Genomic DNA, 17,698 nt, shown 5'->3' on the forward strand with positions numbered 1-17,698 from the left:
AGAGGCTCTGGGAAGTTGCTTGTCTGGTCTACTCCGTGGGGATGGCTGAGCGGAGACAGCCACATGGCAGTCTGAGTCCGGAGCATGGCCCCTTAACACTGTGCTGCGCTCATCAATCCATGATGGGGAGTGGGCCGGATAGACATCCTGTCCTCAAATCTCTCCTGTTCCTTATGTGGGCCGCCCTGCCGTACTCTGTTGACAGGGCTTGAAGACCACCAGCCTACTCTCCCCTCTCCTCCCTCCTTCTTTATCCCAGGAGCATTGGCAGCAGCCTCCTGACCCAGTTCTGTCCTCTTGCTGCTCTATAAAAAGCCCTGCAGAGGACAGGGGCCCTGCCCTCCTCTACCAGGCTGCGGATGCAACAGGGAAGCCAGGCCAGACAACCATCTCCTGCGTTGGCTTCTTTTTATCCACTCCCGTTTCCCGTTCTGGTCCGCATCCTGTCCAAAATGTGGCAGGGATTGGGAAAAGAGCCCAAAAAGCTGCCTGAATAGCGAGCCTTCAAATGGTTAAAAATAGCTGTTGCAAAGTCTCTGCACAGAAACCTAAAGGTAATTTCCATTTCCCCATTTGGTCTGACCTCATTTGCCTTAAACAGTCTCCGCCCCAGTGGGAGGAAAAGGCCTGTATAGTCTCAAGGTGGACAGAACCCATAAAAGCAGGACAGTGGCTGCAAGAAGTGACCACTGATTAGTTCCCCAGAACGTAAGAGAAAAAAAAAAATAATAATAAAAATCAGATCCAAGTATGTAGTTTTTAAAAAAAAGTAGTTGATTTAAATTTTGAATTAGGTAATACTTGACACGGTTCAAAATCAAAAAGGTTAATATTATATATACCATTATATCTCCATTCCGTCACCTACCCACCAGGCTCCCTACCTCGTTATAGGTAGGTAAGCATGATTGCTGGTTTGTTGTCTCTTCTTCGAGACCTTGGAGTTGGGGTGTGTGTGTGTGTGTGTGTGTGTGTGTGTGTGTGTAAGCAAATATGAATCTATATCACCAGATCTCCTTTTATACAGTAGAACACCACATACACTATCCTACACCTTGCTTTTTTCACTTAACATGATTTTTTTCTATGCGCATATGGTTTCCTCCTCCTTTTTTTTTTTTTCTTTTACAGAAGCACAGTATTCCTTTGTATAGTTGTCATGATTTATTTAACCAGTCCTCTATATGGCTGTCATTTTGGGCTGTTCCTAGTCTCTTGTTATTACAATCAATACTAGGGTGAATAACTTTATGTCATTTTGCAAGTGGACAAGTCTGTCTGAGGATAAGGTTCGGAAATGGGCTGTGCCAGGAGCTACATGCATTTGTAATTTTGACGGATGGCGCCAAATTGCCCTCCCCGGTGCCATACCCAGGGCAGTTTCTATCAGCGACACCGTGAGCACCTGTTTCTCTCCGGCTTCCCCAGGAGAGTGTGTTGTCAAATGGGAGCGATTATTCCAACCACCCAGGGGAAAACGATGGTGTCTTCGTGTAGCTGGAGTGTGTTTTCTCTAATCCTGAGTGAGGTGGGGCATCTTTCTTCGTCTCCTTTTTGTTTTTTAATGTTTTATTTTTTGACAGCGAGAAAGGGCATGAGTGGGGAAGGAGCAGAGGGAGAGGGAGACACAGAATCTGAAGCAAGCTCCAGGCTCTGAGCTGTCAGCACAGAGCCTGATGCGGGGCTCGAATCCACAAACTGTGAGATCATGACCTGAGCCGAAGTCTGAGGCTCTGCTCCATCGACTGATGCCCCTGCATCTTTCATGTTTGTGCCATTTGCATTTGTTAAGCTCTAAACTCTTGGTCTTTTGCTCCTTTTTCCTTTGCATTGTTGGTCTTTATCTAATCAAGAGAGACATTATTGTCAGCAGTAAGTGTGGCAAATACTTTTTTTCCATAATCTGTGGTTTGTTAACTATGTTCATGTTGCTTCTTGGACTTCTTATAATCAAATTTATCCTTAAACGTCTTTTTTTTTTTTTTTTTGGCTTCTGGATTTTGAGTCATCATTAGAAAGTCTTTCTCCATTCCAAAATGATCTATTTTGGTACTTTTATGGTTTCAAATTTTCATGTTAAATTCTTAAATCATTTGGAATTGAACGTGGTTGATGGTGGGATGTCTAAATCAACTTTTCTCTTTCCCAGATGTATTTTAAAAGGACTATCACGGGGCTGGTTAGTGAAGAGGCATGTAATACCTCGCTAGATCCTTACAATAGCACACTTCCAGCTAGAGTCTGACCGACTTAGTTCAGTCGGCATGTTAATGACACAGATAGTTGCCAAAAAATTTTTACCAGACTATTTTATGTTACAGATGTTGGATCATATGTGCAGTGAATTAAATGTGAGTTTTCATTTCCTACCTCCTGTCCAAAATGGGTTGGGCCGTCATGTCCCCATTAACCACCTCCATCAGTGGGGGATTCTGTTGGTGCCTTAAAATAGTGGCAAGCGGAGGCAGAGAGTCCCTTAAGCCTTAGGCCAGAAATTCAGAACATTCCAGGCCAGGGTCCTAACTCAGTGTGGGACAGCTAATTAAAAAGCCCCTGACTTCAAGCCTTCTTTTCTGGGTAATAGCTCAGAAGACTGAGTACTGTCTAGAGCTCACATCCATAAAGCCAGCCACAACATAAAAACTGCCAGTTCAGGTTCTTGGTCTGTTGAGATGTGGTTGACAAAATGACCCCTGCTGTCTTATCTCCTGGAAGATACTAACCAGCACTTCAGTCATTCCTAAGAGTCTCCAAGGATTGCTTGGCAAACTTAATGTTTAGCATGAAAGTGTATTGCTCGGAGGTGACTTTTGTCACCTACATTCCTTGGATGCTAATGGCAGGCAGTTTGTATCCTCCAGTGAAATTCTCACTGCAAAAATCAGATTTTTGTCACATCTAGCTCTAACAAGAGTTGAATGGGCCATCTCTCTTAGCCATGTGAAGACCCATAATATTTAGAAACATTTTCTCCTCGTTGATTGGTGTACCCTCTCTCACGCCTCATCTGTCTTCATGGTTTGGTTCGCTTTTCTCTCCCCTTCTTCCCCTCATCTCCTCCTCGCCTCTGACAGGCCCTAACTTATCCACAGTATAACAACCATATGTCCCAAGATTTGCAGAATTGTCCTGAGGTGAAATATGTCATTTGATTATTCCCAAAAGGACTTTGATATTTGTCAGAACACATGTCCTTTTCTTTCCCGGTTTGGAGAATATGAAAATGAGAAGTGCAATTATGACTTCTTCCGACTTTTTCTTTCTAGAAGATTCCTTCCTGTAGAGACTATAAAACTCAGCTAGCAATCATTTCACATACAGTAGAGGAAACCGAACGGCAAGTGAATGGTTGCCTATGAGAAATCTCAACTCAGAGTGGGCTCTTTTCCAAGTGAGACCCCTGAGTTATTTCAAGCAGACATTCCTCTTTGAGGAAAAGCCCGACAACACCCACAGCCTTTTCCTTCTATTGTTGTCTTTGTCACTTGAATTTCTAGAAACATTTTGCCCTAATAAACCAACCCACATCTTTTTAACACAGCTCTCAATCATCTTCTTTGAAGGCACATGAATGTTTTCAACTTTCTATTTATAAGTGGCTCTTGATTCATACATTGTTTACTACGACAGATCCATACACAAAAGTAAATATTAATGTGATTTCTGTACTCAACGACATGAAAACAAATGGGATTATTAGCAGGCATGGCACTAAATTTAAATGAGGGCAGTATATAAATCAGTTAAGATTGCTTAATGAATATTCAACAGCAGTTCAGCCAACTGCCCATTCTTCCCTGCAATTAGCATTTTGAGCTGCACACTGCTGACAAACCCCTTGTCACCCTGATATGATTATAAAACCATTGAGCTTAATTGAAAGACAGTGACTGGGTTTCTGATCCGCACACATCATTTGGTTATTTGGTCATCCGAGGTTTCTGTGGGACTCCAGAGGTGGTGTTGTGATCCTGCCCTTGCGTGGGCCCCAGCAGTCGTGATGTGGAGGGCGGTGTTGTTGTAATAAGCCAGGGACCCTGGATAAGAACAAGGGGACCTCTCAGGCTTGTCAAAAGGGATGTACATTTTGACCCAGATGTCTGTACATCTCAGGAACCTCCGCTTCTGTAAGCAGGGCTGGAGATGGTGTCTTTGGAGGACCCCTTTTGGTACACAGTGGTGCTGAGTGGGGTTCCAGACCTTTCTGCTTTCTGGACTCAAGGTGAGCATCTTTGCTTCTGAAAAGTATCCATCACCTAAATTCTTCCCAGATCCTTGTCAGAGGGGCAGGAAGAGACGGAAGTAAGAACACAGATAGCAAAGATTACCTTTGCAAGTACCTGGAAAATGGGGAGCAACAGAAAGGAAAGCTTTTCTGTAGAACTCTGATCCTAACGGGTGTTCCGTGTTAAGGGGGTGTCCTTATTCCTGGAAGGACACGGGGTGGGAGAATGGCCAGTCTAGAGATTTCTCCCTCATCTTCCTAGTTGCCTGCATTTTATTTGAATAGTAAGTCTCTGTAACTTGAGTGATTATTGATACTGACACAGTACCGTCAGCGTAGCTGACGTCCGGGTATATGTGTGCGCATGTGTCTGTCTGTCTGTCTCTCTCGTTAGTCAGGAGAACCAATTAAATAGTAGGCCTGCCATGTGCTGGCAAGTGTGTGCGCACTGCAGCGGGAGCTCAGAGAATTGACATTGATGGCTTACTGATCGTGGTCGATATTTACTGCCTCCTGACTAGATCATGTGCTGTGACATGCACAGTGCTTTTCCTTTTTTTTTTTTTTTTTAATTTTTCTTTAACGTTTATTTATTTCTGAGACAGAGACAGAGCATGAGTGGGGGAGGGCAGAGAGAGAGGGAGGGAGATGCAGAATCAGAAGCAGGCTCCAAGCTGTCCGCACAGAGCTGCCATGGGGTGACATGGGGCTCGAACTCACCATGAGATCATGACCTGAGCCAAAGTCAGTCGCTCAACCGACCGAGCCACTGAGGCACCCCGCGCAGTGCTTTTTCAAGCACGGAATTCTTGGTTTTTGAAAAAGCCTCTCTCTTCGAAGTATCTTCCCTATCTAAAAAGACGAGAGGTTATTTTCAGAAATTTTAGTGAAAGACCAAATGTTCATGACTGTGCACTTAACATGTCCGTGGGCTTCTTACAAGTTCGACTGATCCATGTGCTTTCCTACCACAAGGCCTCAGGCACCATACCGGCCCGGACCACACAGATCATGGGTTGGGCTTGAGGCCAAGGGAGCTGCTCGCCAGCATCCGTATCAATTTGATCGGCTACTAGAGAGGATATCACCCACTACCCTCCTGACTTCCCGTCAAGGCTTTCCTAGAAATCTTAAAATTTTAGAGCCCACGTTAGTTTTCTAAAAATGGATGAGTGAATGGAGAGTGATAAAGAAAGTGTGTTGGCATGTTGCTACTGAGAACTTTCCATGAGATGCACGTCTATCTAATAGGCTGGCCATCTTCGGTCAAGCACCAGAAGTACTGGGCTTGGATTTAGGAGAGGTGTTGTATGAAAAATGTAAACGTTTAAACAGTAGACTGTCAGGCAGTGTGGAGAAGTACTTTCTCGGTGAACGTGGCACAAAAGGAGTGCTTCCAACTCAGGGACCAGCAAACGCACATCTCCCCTTCTGTTTGCATTCTGGCCCATGGGCCCATTGAGTTGGACCTGAGGAAAAACTGCCTTCCTGCCAGCTGGGATGTCTCTTTCTTGCTCCCCTCTAGAAGCATTCAGTGAATGCTTGATGTAGTCCTATCTTGCTATTTCTTCATCGCGATGAGTTTTAGAGAGCCATCTGACTCCGTGGTTTTCAGATTTGTGCAAGCGGCAGATGCTTGGAATCAGGACATCGGAACATCCGTGAACTTAGAAGTAAATATTGACCAATTCAGTTGCATGAGAAAAATGAAAATTTAATTTGCCGGCAGATAAGCAGAGCAGCCCGCAAAGGTGGTTTAAAGAGTAGCTTTAGGAGGAGAAACTTGAATTTGAGAAATCTGTGATCTGAGAAAACACTTCCTCAGTATGGATGGCAGAACACTCCACTCCACCTTCGAGAAATGCCAGCCTATTTCTGAGAACTGAGGTTCCAACAGAAATGGAGCAGAAGACCTTTCAGATTCTTATTTAAGTATGTGAAATACAGTTTATTTTTTCTGTATTTGAGAGGATTATGTTAACATCCTTGAATTCTTAACTACAGTTTTTTAGCCCATCTGGGACCCTATAAATTCTAGGCTTACTTTTATGGTCCCTTTTATGGTACGTGCCGTTTGAGATTATTTTATTTCTTCAGTGGCTTTCTTAGAGCACTGGAGGGTCTGGAACCATTTTTCCTGTATCACAGTGCTTCTTAACTGGGGGCACTACATACCAGCCTCCATGGGGCGGGGTGGTTCTTCTAGATGACACAGGACTTTGCCGCACCCTGGAACTGTTCAGCTGGAATCAATAGGAGTGGGGCTCATCCAGCATGGGTGCTTTAAAAGCTCCCCAAACCATGGGGCACGTGGGTGGCTCAGTTGGTTAAACACTCAACTCTTGATTTCCGCTCAGGTCGTGATCTCATAGTTCATGAGATCGAACCTCGTGTCAGGCTCCAAGCTGATGGCTCGGAGCCTGCTTGGGATTCTCTCTCTCCCTTCTCTCCGCCCCTGCCCCACTCCTGCTTGTTCTTTCTCTCCCTCTGTCTCTCTCTGTCTCTCCCAAAATAAATAAACTTTTTTTTTAAAAAAGCTTCCCAAACCAAAGAGATACATATGTACTGTTCATTGATAACCATCACTTGACTGAAACCTTACTGGTGTGCGTGTGTGTGCGTGTGTGCATACACACACGCACACACACACACATGCATCTGAGAGAGAGAGAGACTGACTGATTTAAGGACCCGCCCCCCACCCCACCCCCAAAGCTGAGGTGTACCTAAACTGGGGAATCTATGTTTCAGGAGAATATATGTTGCAAAGTAGATTAGGGGAAGCAGAAGTTACCTAATTTGAATCATTATTAAGCCAGTCAGGTCAATGAAAAAAAAAATCTATCGTCACTTCCTTAAAGGGTGCATGTTATGCGGGTGGGGAGGGGGAGTGTGCAGCATGGAAGGGAAGAAAAAAGGGGGAAAGGTAAGAATATAAGGTATATGGTGAGGACCCAGCATACTATAATTGGTAATTAAACTTGTAAATATATTTTTCATTCCAAACATGGTCCACTTCATTGTTTTCCCTTTTTTAAGGTATTTGCATAAACCAGTGTTCATTGTGAAGAAATCATACTTTTAGAAAATGGCCCTTTCTAATCCACAATCTTTGATTCAGGGAGGCATTTTTAGAGTGAATTGGACCTGCCCAGAAATTGGAAATTGCATGCACAGGGACACACGTGAGCATTTTCAGAAATTGTATCTCCATTCTCCAAAACTAGAGACAGTACTGACTCTTCGAACACATCGCAGTTGAAACATTTAAGAGGCATTAAAATTTGCGTTTCTTTTCCTTCTTTTTCAAAATCCCTACCTTTACTTGTTTATCCCTGGACACTACTAAAGGCCAAAAACAGTCTCTCATGGGACTTCTCTGAAAGGAGTGAGTTAAGATACAATGTCATGTGATGTTGACCCTGAACCAACTGCTTTTCTTCATCATTAAACCCACAGTGTATAATTTGTACACAAACAGAATTCACACCAGTGTGGTCAATGGTAGTGAAAAGTTGACACTAAACTAGAACCTGAATCAGTCCCTCACTGAAAGTAGACCTCCAGTAATTAGTGATTAAGGGACTAAATCTCTAACCATGTGGTTCATCCATAAAATGGAGGATGAAGCAAGCATTAATGAGTTTATTAGTTCCTATTTGTTATAAAAGAGTCAGGTACAGTATGATTGATTTTTTGTTACGGACAAAAGAGAAAACGGCCTGTGCGTCTGTATTTGAGTGAGATGTAGCCCCTGAGGGATCTCCCCGCCCCGTTCTTGCTGCCCTATTCCCCACTCATCACATAGCAGCCCAAACGAGCACCTGGAAGGAGGCAGGTCGGACGGTGCCCCTCCACTGACTAAAGCCCTTTGTTAGCTTTCCATTTTCCAAAGATGCCAGTGAAGCTTTCGGTCTTGGATCAGGTATGATCTGCTCTTGCCCACTCGTCCCCCCCCTTTCCTCTTACCGCCCTTCCCTACTCTTACCTCTGGTTTCCATTCAGTTCCTACAACATGCAAGCTCACTCCGTTATATGGCTCCAGCTACTTGATCTGCCTAGAAAGTCTTCCCCTACAGCTTCCCAAGGCTAATCTTCTCAGGCAGGTCTCCACCCCAGTGGCACCTCATCCTGTTTTACCTTCTTCATTGCCCTGGACTGTTTGAAATCACTTGTTTACTTGTTAGTTGCAGATTTTCACCATGAGAACGAGGTACCTTGTCTGTCTTGTTGGTCAGACAGCCCTGGCCCCTCACCACCGATGATCAAGGGACAGTAATAAGAGAGGAAAAGCATGGAAGGCTGTACCCCAAAAGGTTAATAGTAATGATCCCTAGGCGGAGGATGTGGAGTCATTTTAATTGATTTCTTTCCCTTTTGTTCATGTGTATTTCCTAATTTTTCTGCTGACATCATGTATTATGTATGTACTTCGAATGCTTAGCCAGGCTTAAGGAAGTGGTTTTAAAGCTTCTAGGCAAGAGAGCTTTATTGCAGAGAAGGCATTATCTGCACGCGCCACACTGTGCAGTAGGTGCTGAATAAATGTTTGCTCAGTCTGCTGAAACCATTATTCTAAGGGAAGGCATTTCCCCGAAGGTCTGTAGGTAGTTACACGCCCCCTCCCCCAAGTTCCTGTGTGGGAAGAAAGAATGTATGACGTGCATCAAGGTACTTAGATGTGAAGACCTGTGTCTCCCAGGTTTCTGACCTTCATCCGCAGGGCTGTGCTTGTGTCTGATAATCACGGGGTTATTTTGCTCCAGGGAAAATCCATTATAAACAGCACATGGGGCACTAGGGTGTGATGTGCTTCAGTACACGCTGCTTTCATTTATTTATTTATTTTTCCCAAAGAGAATGTGGAGCCACATGTAACAGTGAGTGAACAGTCTGCCTGCCTTCTTCCAGAAAAAGAATCTACAATATAGTTTTTCCTTTCTAAGTCACTTGGCTTGAACAGTCCCTTGGCCGATAACAGTTCTTTCTACTAATAGCTTTGTATGTTAGTAGTTGAATAGGTATGGTAATTATGTCTTAAAACAGGAGACTTATTTGGGGTGTGTGTGTGTGTGTGTGTGTGTGTGTGTGTGTGTGTGTGTGTGTGTTTTTAGTTGAAGTCTGACCTGGTAAATTGAATGTCATTTGTTTCAGTGTTAGCACTTCTTGGGGCTAGTAAATACTTGAATGGTCCAGTATCTCAACAAAAGCAGGTTTTCTTCAGCTAGGACACTGGGTCGTTAAGGTTCTATCTCATTGCTGAAGTCTGTCACCTTTGTTTAACTTTAACGCTGCCTTCTGGAAATCTGCAAATTTGGGAGAGGGAGGAATCCAAAACTAGAAAACTTGATGACTAATTTAGAAACAGAAAGAAGCTACTCCCTCAGACAAGAAAATCATGTGGGTTTTTTTTTTTTCCACATGGGTTTCCATCATTTTCACCTTCAGTAGAAGATTCAGTTATTACTAGAGCCCTAAAATACTTAGTTCATTTCATATCCATGTAGCTGAAATCAAACTCACTGGCATTCTTTCCAAATTTAAGTAAAGGCAGCTAACGATGCATAATGGAAACTTGTTTTATTATTTCTAGTACAAATGCAGGCAAGTCATAGAAAAAAAAAAAAATCATTGTTTCAGCCTTCTGCAAGGGCAGTCCTGCAAGACATGTGCCGAGTAGGAGTGACTTATGTTCAGAACCCCCTAATGGCGTGGAACAGCCATCCAGATTGCTTCTAGAACAGTGCCCAAATGTACAATTGGTTAGAGCTTCTTTCCGTCTGGAAACAGGCACTGCTTAAAGAAAAATGCTATGCCCAACAGAATCGTCCCAGGATACTTTGGATTAGATGAGCAGAGACGACTCTGAAGAAAAGTTGACTTAACTCTAACGATTGGAATGCAGCCCCCAGGAAAAGCAAAGCTGTGGTGTGTATAAACAGGGCTTGGTGCGAGGCGCCAGAGGAGCGGGCTGGATCCCAGGGACACCGAGCACCAGAAGGATGCCGCCTGCTTGGCTAAAAGACCCAGCAGCAGGGCCAGCTATTGTGAAGCCCCTCCGCCAGATGAACAGGGACCCTTCTCTGGTCACAATAGCCATTCACGCTGAGCAGCCTCATTAAATATTCAGCCTGTGCTTCCGGCAGCTCATTAGGGCCGCAATGAGCGGTGACGTGGACGCTGGAAAGCCGAGGGCCAGCCAGCATCAGTAGGCAGAGGCTGAGTAAGCTGCCGATGGCTTTTCTGTTCACTGCCTGTCCTATGATGACCAGTGTTTGCTCCCTGCTTTGCCTGAAGTACAGGTAAAATAAAAGCGAAAACAGGCAGGTGGCACCTAAGAGCTGCAGGTTTTTCCCTCTGAGGTGGTCTGGCAGGGACCTCGGATAGTGAGTGCTTGCCCCCTTAAAGCCCTCTGACCCTCTTACAGCGCTCACTGCAGCTTTGGGGGGCCTTTGCTAAGCACTAACAATGTGGTGCTATTGTGTACTTGGGCTGTTTGATGACTGCATTCGGGAGGGTTTGAGGTTTGGTTTTGAACTTGGTGCTAGAGGTTTCGAATACCAAATTACTCTTCTGTAACAGGTCAAACTCAGAAGTATTTGGGGGTAATCCAAACAGTTTGTGCAGCAGGTTTACGACATTGGTGCCAAGTTCTCATGTATTTGAGTGGTTCACCACTGAGACTTTGCCTTTTGACTATCAGGGTAGATCTGGTACAATAAAAAGTAAATATTCTGCAGCTATCGGGGGTTCTTCCAATAGACTGAATGTTGTCCTTAAATCTTGTTACTTTTCCATGGGTTTGCACTCAGTGCTGTGTGATATTTAAAGCTGCTGAAATCTGTGAAAGAAGAATTGAAAAATGAACTCAAAGTGTATTTTCTCTGGTCTCACTGTTTGCATGTTTTTCTCTTCCCTACACAGAAAATGTTTTCAGACAGCTCATTTCTATGTGGAAGATAGCAATTCACCTCGGGTGGTCCCCAATGAAAGTATCCCTATCATTCCTATTCCGGGTAAGTAAGACACCCTCTTATTTCCAATAGGCTAGTTGTTTTTCTCTTCTGCTTGTACTTGTGTGTGACAGCCATGACAAAATATTATTTTCATAGCCTTTTAAAGCTTGCCCTAAGAGATCCTTAACTCAGGGTGCTTTAATGAAATCTTTGCTTCTTTACATATCTGCGGCGTGAAGTCCCCTTTAAGAGGAACGAATACCTAGGAGTTAATCCACAGAATAGACTCCCGTGCAGGGAGGGGAAGTAACAGTAGACAAAAGGGAAAGCAGAGATACTGGCGAGCCACTTGGACTGAGTTTCATTTCGATAGGCAATTTGTGCTTACATGTTTGTTTTTTTTTTTTTTTAATCACGATTTGTTGATACATTTCTCTTGCGTTTTCTCCTAAGATCCCTTACTCTGAAAATACTTAATCTTAGCGTTGGCAGTTTGGGTTCTTAAGATTTGGGGTGGAAGTCTAGGGATACATTCTTGGTCCGGGACGTATTTCATTTGTCCTCAGGTGAAAAGGTGAAACACTCAGTCAGCGTGAGGGGTAGGGACTGGTGGAATGCACTGGAGTAAATCCTAGCAAATGACATAAACCTTGAGGAGGTCAGGAGCCGGTTCGTTGTAACAGAGGAGACGTGGGAATTGGAGATGGCTCCCACCGTGTTTATCTGGTGTCCCTTCCTTTTTGCCAGATTTGAACTCTCTTCCTCTGGGTTTCATTACGTCCTTGTAAATATCTGTCTTTAGATCTCTCAGACATCCATCCTCCTGACGTTATATCTTTGTAAACTGAGGCACTGCTTGTAGTAGTGTCCCACACGCCTGCAGCTCCCCTCTTTCTCCAGAATGGTCTTCACCGTCGAATGTCCCATGTATTGCCCTTGTTGGTGCATCGTCTCTTCCACCTACACTGAGAGCTTCGTAAAGGCAAGTGCATGTCTCCTTGGTGTGAGAATAATAGCTGGCATATAGTAAGCATTCTTTAACTCTCTGAATGAATGAATAAGTGAATTAACGTCAGCAGACCTTTCTTCAGGTTCTTGAAAGGCTCTGTCTGCGAAGCTCAGAGGTACAGTCATTCTCTCGGTACCAAGGAATGCTTCTGTTGTTTAAAAATCTTCACGAGGGGCGCCTGGATGGCTCAGTCGGTTGAGCGTCCATCTTCGGCTCAGGTCACGATCTCGCGGTCCGCGAGCTCGAGCCCCACGTCGGGCTCTGGGCTGATGGCTCGGAGCCTGGAGCCTGCTTCCGATTCTGTGTCTCCCTCTCTCTCTTCCCCTCCCCCGTTCATGCTGTGTCTCTCTCCGTCTCAAAAATAAATAAACGTTAAAAAAAAAAGTTTAAAAAAATAAAAATCTTCACGAGGTGCAGTTATGGTTGGGGATTTAATTGGACCTTTATGTGTCCATGTATGTTAAGTCATTAGCTATTGTTGGGCTTGGCCGTGTTTTCTCCATTCTGGTCAGCTTCTGTCCCTAAAGCTTGTCACACAGAAACAAGGGGTAGCAGAAGAGTCTCTGGTTAAGCTCCGACTGGGTTATTTCATGGCTGCTAAACAATTCCTAGACAAACAGGACAGGTGTTGTGTCACCCTCCTTTCTTGACTGACCGTCACCCTTGGGTCTCGATGGAGGAAATTGCACTCTTGCCTTTGAGAGGAGAAGCAGCAGACAGCAAGCCTTAGTCTTCCACTTGCATGGAGTAAGTAGTTTTGATGACACCACGGGATTTGTGCACTGGCATGTATATAATCATTTTCCTCTTGCATCACCTAGAGTACGTGTTGAACTCTGGAAAATTCCTAGGAGCCTCTCTCCCTGTGAACTGATTTTCATCTGACAAACACAGCTGTTGGGTAGCTGTGTAGTTGAAATCTGTTTTAAAAATTTTTTTAATGTTTGTTGTTCATTTTTGAGAGAGAGAGAGAGACAGAGCATGAGTGGGGGAGGGGCAGACAGAGGGGGAGACACAGAATCCGAAGCAGGTTCCAGGCTCTGAGCTGTCAGCACAGAGCCTGATGTGGGGCTTGAACTCACGAACCATGAGATCATGACCTGAGCCGAAGTCGAACGTTCAGCCCACTGAGCCACCCAGGCGCCCCCAAATTCTGTTTTAAAAGGCTAAATCGTGAGATACTTCTTGGGGCTGTTCTTCAGGTTTTATTTTCTTTTCTCACTGGATAGGGAATCAGAAAATCTACAGTCCTCCCCCGCTGCCTCCACCATGAAACCTTTGGTCAGTGCATTGACCTCTGTGAGCCTTAGTTCCCAGAAATCTGTAAAGTGAACAGGATACTTGATCTCCTTGCACTTGAGGCAGTGGTAAAAATCACAGGAGATACTATGTTGTAAAAGCATTTTGGACACTATAAGCCAGAAACATCCGTTGTTGAAGCTTTCCTTCCCAAATTATGGTATTATTCATCCCAGGAGCCTTGGAGAGTGAGCATTTGCATGGTACTCAGGTTAAGATGGTCCCAAACACTGAACCACGCCCACTGGGTGTGGTCTGCCACGCTTTGCCTTGGACTTGAGGATGTTCCGTTCACTGGAAGCCTCACAAAATGCCATCAGTCGTGCCTGCCTTGCCACACCTCTGGGTAAGGTGTTTCACACCGGAAAGGCTTTGGAGAGTTTTCTGCCTCGTTTCCCAGCTACCTGTTGAGTCACCAAGGTAAATAGAGTAGTCCCCCCTACCCCCCTTCACCGTGGGGTATACGCCCTGCAACTCCCAGTGGATGCCCGGAACTGCAGATCTCCTCAAACCCTATATATACTGTTTTTTCCTACACATACATAGCTGTGATAAAGTTTAATTTATAAATCAGGCATAGGAAGAGATGAACAATAGTAACTGATGATAAAATAGGACAGCTATCACAATACACTGTAATAAGGGTTAGGCGGTCTCTCTCAAAATATTCTGCGCTACTCACCGTCCTTGTGATGGTGTGAGCTGATAACATACCTGTGTGATGAGACGAAGCGAGGTGAATGACCTCGCATTCCGCTACTACTGTCCTTCTAACCAGACCTCAGGAGAAAGGATCACCTGCTTCTGGATCACGGCCGACGGCAGGTAACAAACCTCGGATGAGGGGGTACTTCTGTACTCAGAACCCCAGGGCGTTTTTTAACTGGGAGTTTTTCCTGATTCATACTGGTAGTGTAAGTACATGGGATGAAAATTGCTTCAGATTCTCCACTGGTTGAGAAATCCAGGGTGTTCAGTGGTACCTCACTTGACATAGGAAATGCATCCTTGAGGAGCTGGAACACCTCTGTACAAATGAATTAGTTTAAATCTGCAGGGCAGTGTGATGGTCAAGGACCTGGAGAACCCGAGAGTGAGACCAGTCTTTCTGTTTTCACAGACCACACAGCCTTCCCTGGGCACATGCCGATACAGATCAACGCGTGTCTGTTTCCCTTAACTGGGAAAGAGTTCTTTTACATAACCTTTCTTGAAAGAGTTTTTAAGTTAATCACATTCTCTAATTTTCCTTAAACAAAACCCCCACTGTTCCGTTGAGTAGTTATATTTGTAAAATATTTTGTAATTTATGATGCACGTTAACAATCCATTATTCTGTTTATTCTTATGGTTTCTTCTGGTTATTAGCATACAACTGTGTCCTGCGTAAGAAATTCAGTGTAAGAAAAACGCAGTTTTTAACAAATTCATGAGTTATTTTCACTCTGATGAAACTTTCAACCCAACTTTTCCCTAGTGGAGACCCCCATGGGGTCATTCCGAATGATTTACCCTAGGAATTATCTCATCATTCATATTTCCAAAAATAGTAGGGTATTTATAGAACTCATATGGAATGTTTGTTCTCCCCCAGTAGACCTGTTAGATTTTCTTCTTGTTCAAAACCTAATAACAGGACTACTGGCCCTCTGATTTATGAACTTGATCACCTGAACTCCTTATGTCCTATAACTGATTATTTAAAAAATGAGTTTTTCAGAGATTTTCCAGGTACTGGTTTTTCCAGTATTTCCAGGGGCACCTGGGTAGCTCAGTAGGTTCAGCGATCAACTCTTCATTTCAGCTCAGGTCATCATCTCATGGTTCATAAGATCAAGCCCTTGTTGGCCTGAGGGCTGACAGCATGGAGTCTGCTTGGGATTCTCTCTCTCTCTCTCTGTCTCTCTCTCTCTCTCTCTGTCTCTCTCTCTGTCTCTCTCTCTCTCTCTCTCTCTCTCTGTCTCTCTCTCTGTCTCTCTCTCTCTCTCTCTCTCTGTCTCTCTCTCTCTCTCTCTCTCTCTCTCTCTCTCTCTGTTGCTCCCTCCCCTTTCTCTCTCTGCCCCCTCTCCCACTCACATTCTCTCTCAAAATAAATAAATTTATTTATTTGTTTACTTATTTATTTATTTCCAGGCAAACGCTATAGTAAACTGAGCCATTATACTGGTTAAAAACGTATGCCACAGGGTACGATTGAAAAGTCGTCAGGCACCAAAACTGTTACAAAATAAAACTTGTGGGTCAGCACTGTAGACTATGGAATGAGGTCTGCTCCTAGAACTTCCTTTACATTGAACCTCTTTAAGAAACCACCATCACATGGGGCGCCTGGGTGGCTCAGTCAGTTAAGCATCCTGACTTCAGCTCAGGTCATGATCTCATGGTCAGTGAGTTCAAGCCCCGCATCCGGCACTGTGCTGACAGCTCAGAGCCTGGAGCCTGCTTCGAATTCTGTGTCTCCCTCTCTCTCTGCCCCTCCCCCGCTCATGATCTGTCTCTGTTTCTCAAAAAAATGAATAAACTTTTAAAAAAAATTTTTTTAAATCATCATCATGTAACATGTATTGAGCATTTACTGACGACATGGTTTATTTTCACTGCAATCCTAGAGAGACCAGTGCCATTGATATCCTTCCCTTAGAGATGAGGAAACTGAGGCTCAGAGACACTGTTAATTCGCTCAAGGTTACACAGAGTTAGCATTGGAATGCATTGGAGTTAGCATTGGAATCTGCTGTGTGGCTTCAAAGGACAGATGCCTAGAAAAGGCTCTGCCCCCGTTGGCCTGTTGGCATGTTCTTCTGACAGTTCTGATCTCTCAAGACTTCAGGCTCCTCATTTGGTTGTTGCTTCATGAAATCAAGGCCTTTTCAAATATTCACGTGTAGTTTTTCTGAGCTCTTGATCCTTATCTTCTTTCACCAGCACTCACCATTTGCTTCTCCATTAAGTTCTCCTTCATCTCCCTGAACAGTTTCATTATTTTGCTGAAGTTTCTTCCATATCAAAAACTCATCTGCACTTTTGTCCTGTAGTCATTTCTATTTTCTTCCTACGAAAAAGACGCTCCATCCACCGATACCTCCACTCCCTGTGCAAAAAGAGGCCTGTGTGTTTTAATGACTTGGGTAGAAATTCACAAATAGATTCAAACTTTTGGATGAATCTGCTGTGGTTAAAATTCATAAACAAAGAGTCCTGGCCTTTAAATCCCAAAACATAAGTGGGATCACTAAGTTACACTAACTTTGTGAGAAGTATTACAAAATAGGCAAATGGTTAAGGAAAGCTTTGCTAATTGATAATCATCCCTGGGAGACTGCCATTTATAGGCCTTTTTGAAGAATTAAAGTTATTGTACTCATCTCATTGAAATTTTAGGAGTTCAAAATCTTCAGTGTGTTCTTCTGATTTAACATAGCAAAGATAGTCTCGTAAGGATGAAGGCATTTTTTCCTGATCTCCCCTGGACTTCTGTACAACGTGGAAATGCTACAGAATGTGAATATGGCGGCTAAGGTGGGTTAGCATTAGAAAGCACTCCTCTAGGGGTGCCTGGGTGGCCTAATCGGTTAAGTGTGTGACTCTTAATTTCAGCTCAGGTCATGATCTCACGGTTTGTGAGATTGAGCCGCATGTCAGGCTCTGTACTGAGCACAGACCCTGCTTGGCAATCTCTCCCTCTCTCTGCCCTTCTCCCACATGCACAAGCGCGCACTTGCTCTCTCTCTCAAACATTAATAAAAAACGGGCGCCTGGGTGGCTCAGTCGGTTGAGCGTCTGACTTCAGCTCAGGTCATGATCTCATGGTCTGTGAGTTCGAGTCCCACATCAGGCTCTGTGCTGACAGCTCGGAGCCTGGAGCCTGCTAACGATTCTGTGTCTCCCTCTCTCTCTGCCTCTCCCCTGCTCATGCTCTGTCTCTCTCTCTGTCTCAAAAATAAATAAAAACATTAAAAAAAAATTTTTTTAAACATTAATAAAAAACAACAAAAACTCCTCTAATTCAAGAGTATTTATCCAACATGAAAGAAATTAAGGAAGTGTGTTTTTTTTTTTTTTAAGTGTATTTATTTTAGGAGAAAGAGAGCAGGGGAGAGGCAGAGAGAGAGGGAAAGAGAGAATCCTAAGCAGGCTCCATGCTAACAGCACAGAGCCCAACTCAGGGCTCGACCCCATGAACCACAATCATGACCTGAGCCAAGATCA

The 17,698-nt window shown here is 44.1% G+C and overlaps 1 protein-coding gene across 4 annotated transcripts in view; it reads left to right on the top strand.

The window, feature by feature from the left end:
- Positions 1 to 17,698, top strand: part of PTPRG (protein tyrosine phosphatase receptor type G) — a 712,285-nt gene that overhangs the window by 642,408 nt on the left and 52,179 nt on the right. For all 4 annotated transcript variants that reach the window (XM_042929870.1, XM_042929872.1, XM_042929873.1 and 1 more), the window contains one exon: positions 11,150 to 11,241. In XM_042929870.1, the coding sequence (XP_042785804.1) occupies positions 11,150 to 11,241 (92 nt within the window). The remainder of the gene's footprint in view (positions 1 to 11,149; positions 11,242 to 17,698) is intronic.

Source organism: Panthera leo, chromosome A2 (genome assembly GCF_018350215.1).
Source record: "Panthera leo isolate Ple1 chromosome A2, P.leo_Ple1_pat1.1, whole genome shotgun sequence".
NCBI classification, from domain to species: Eukaryota; Metazoa; Chordata; class Mammalia; order Carnivora; family Felidae; genus Panthera; species Panthera leo.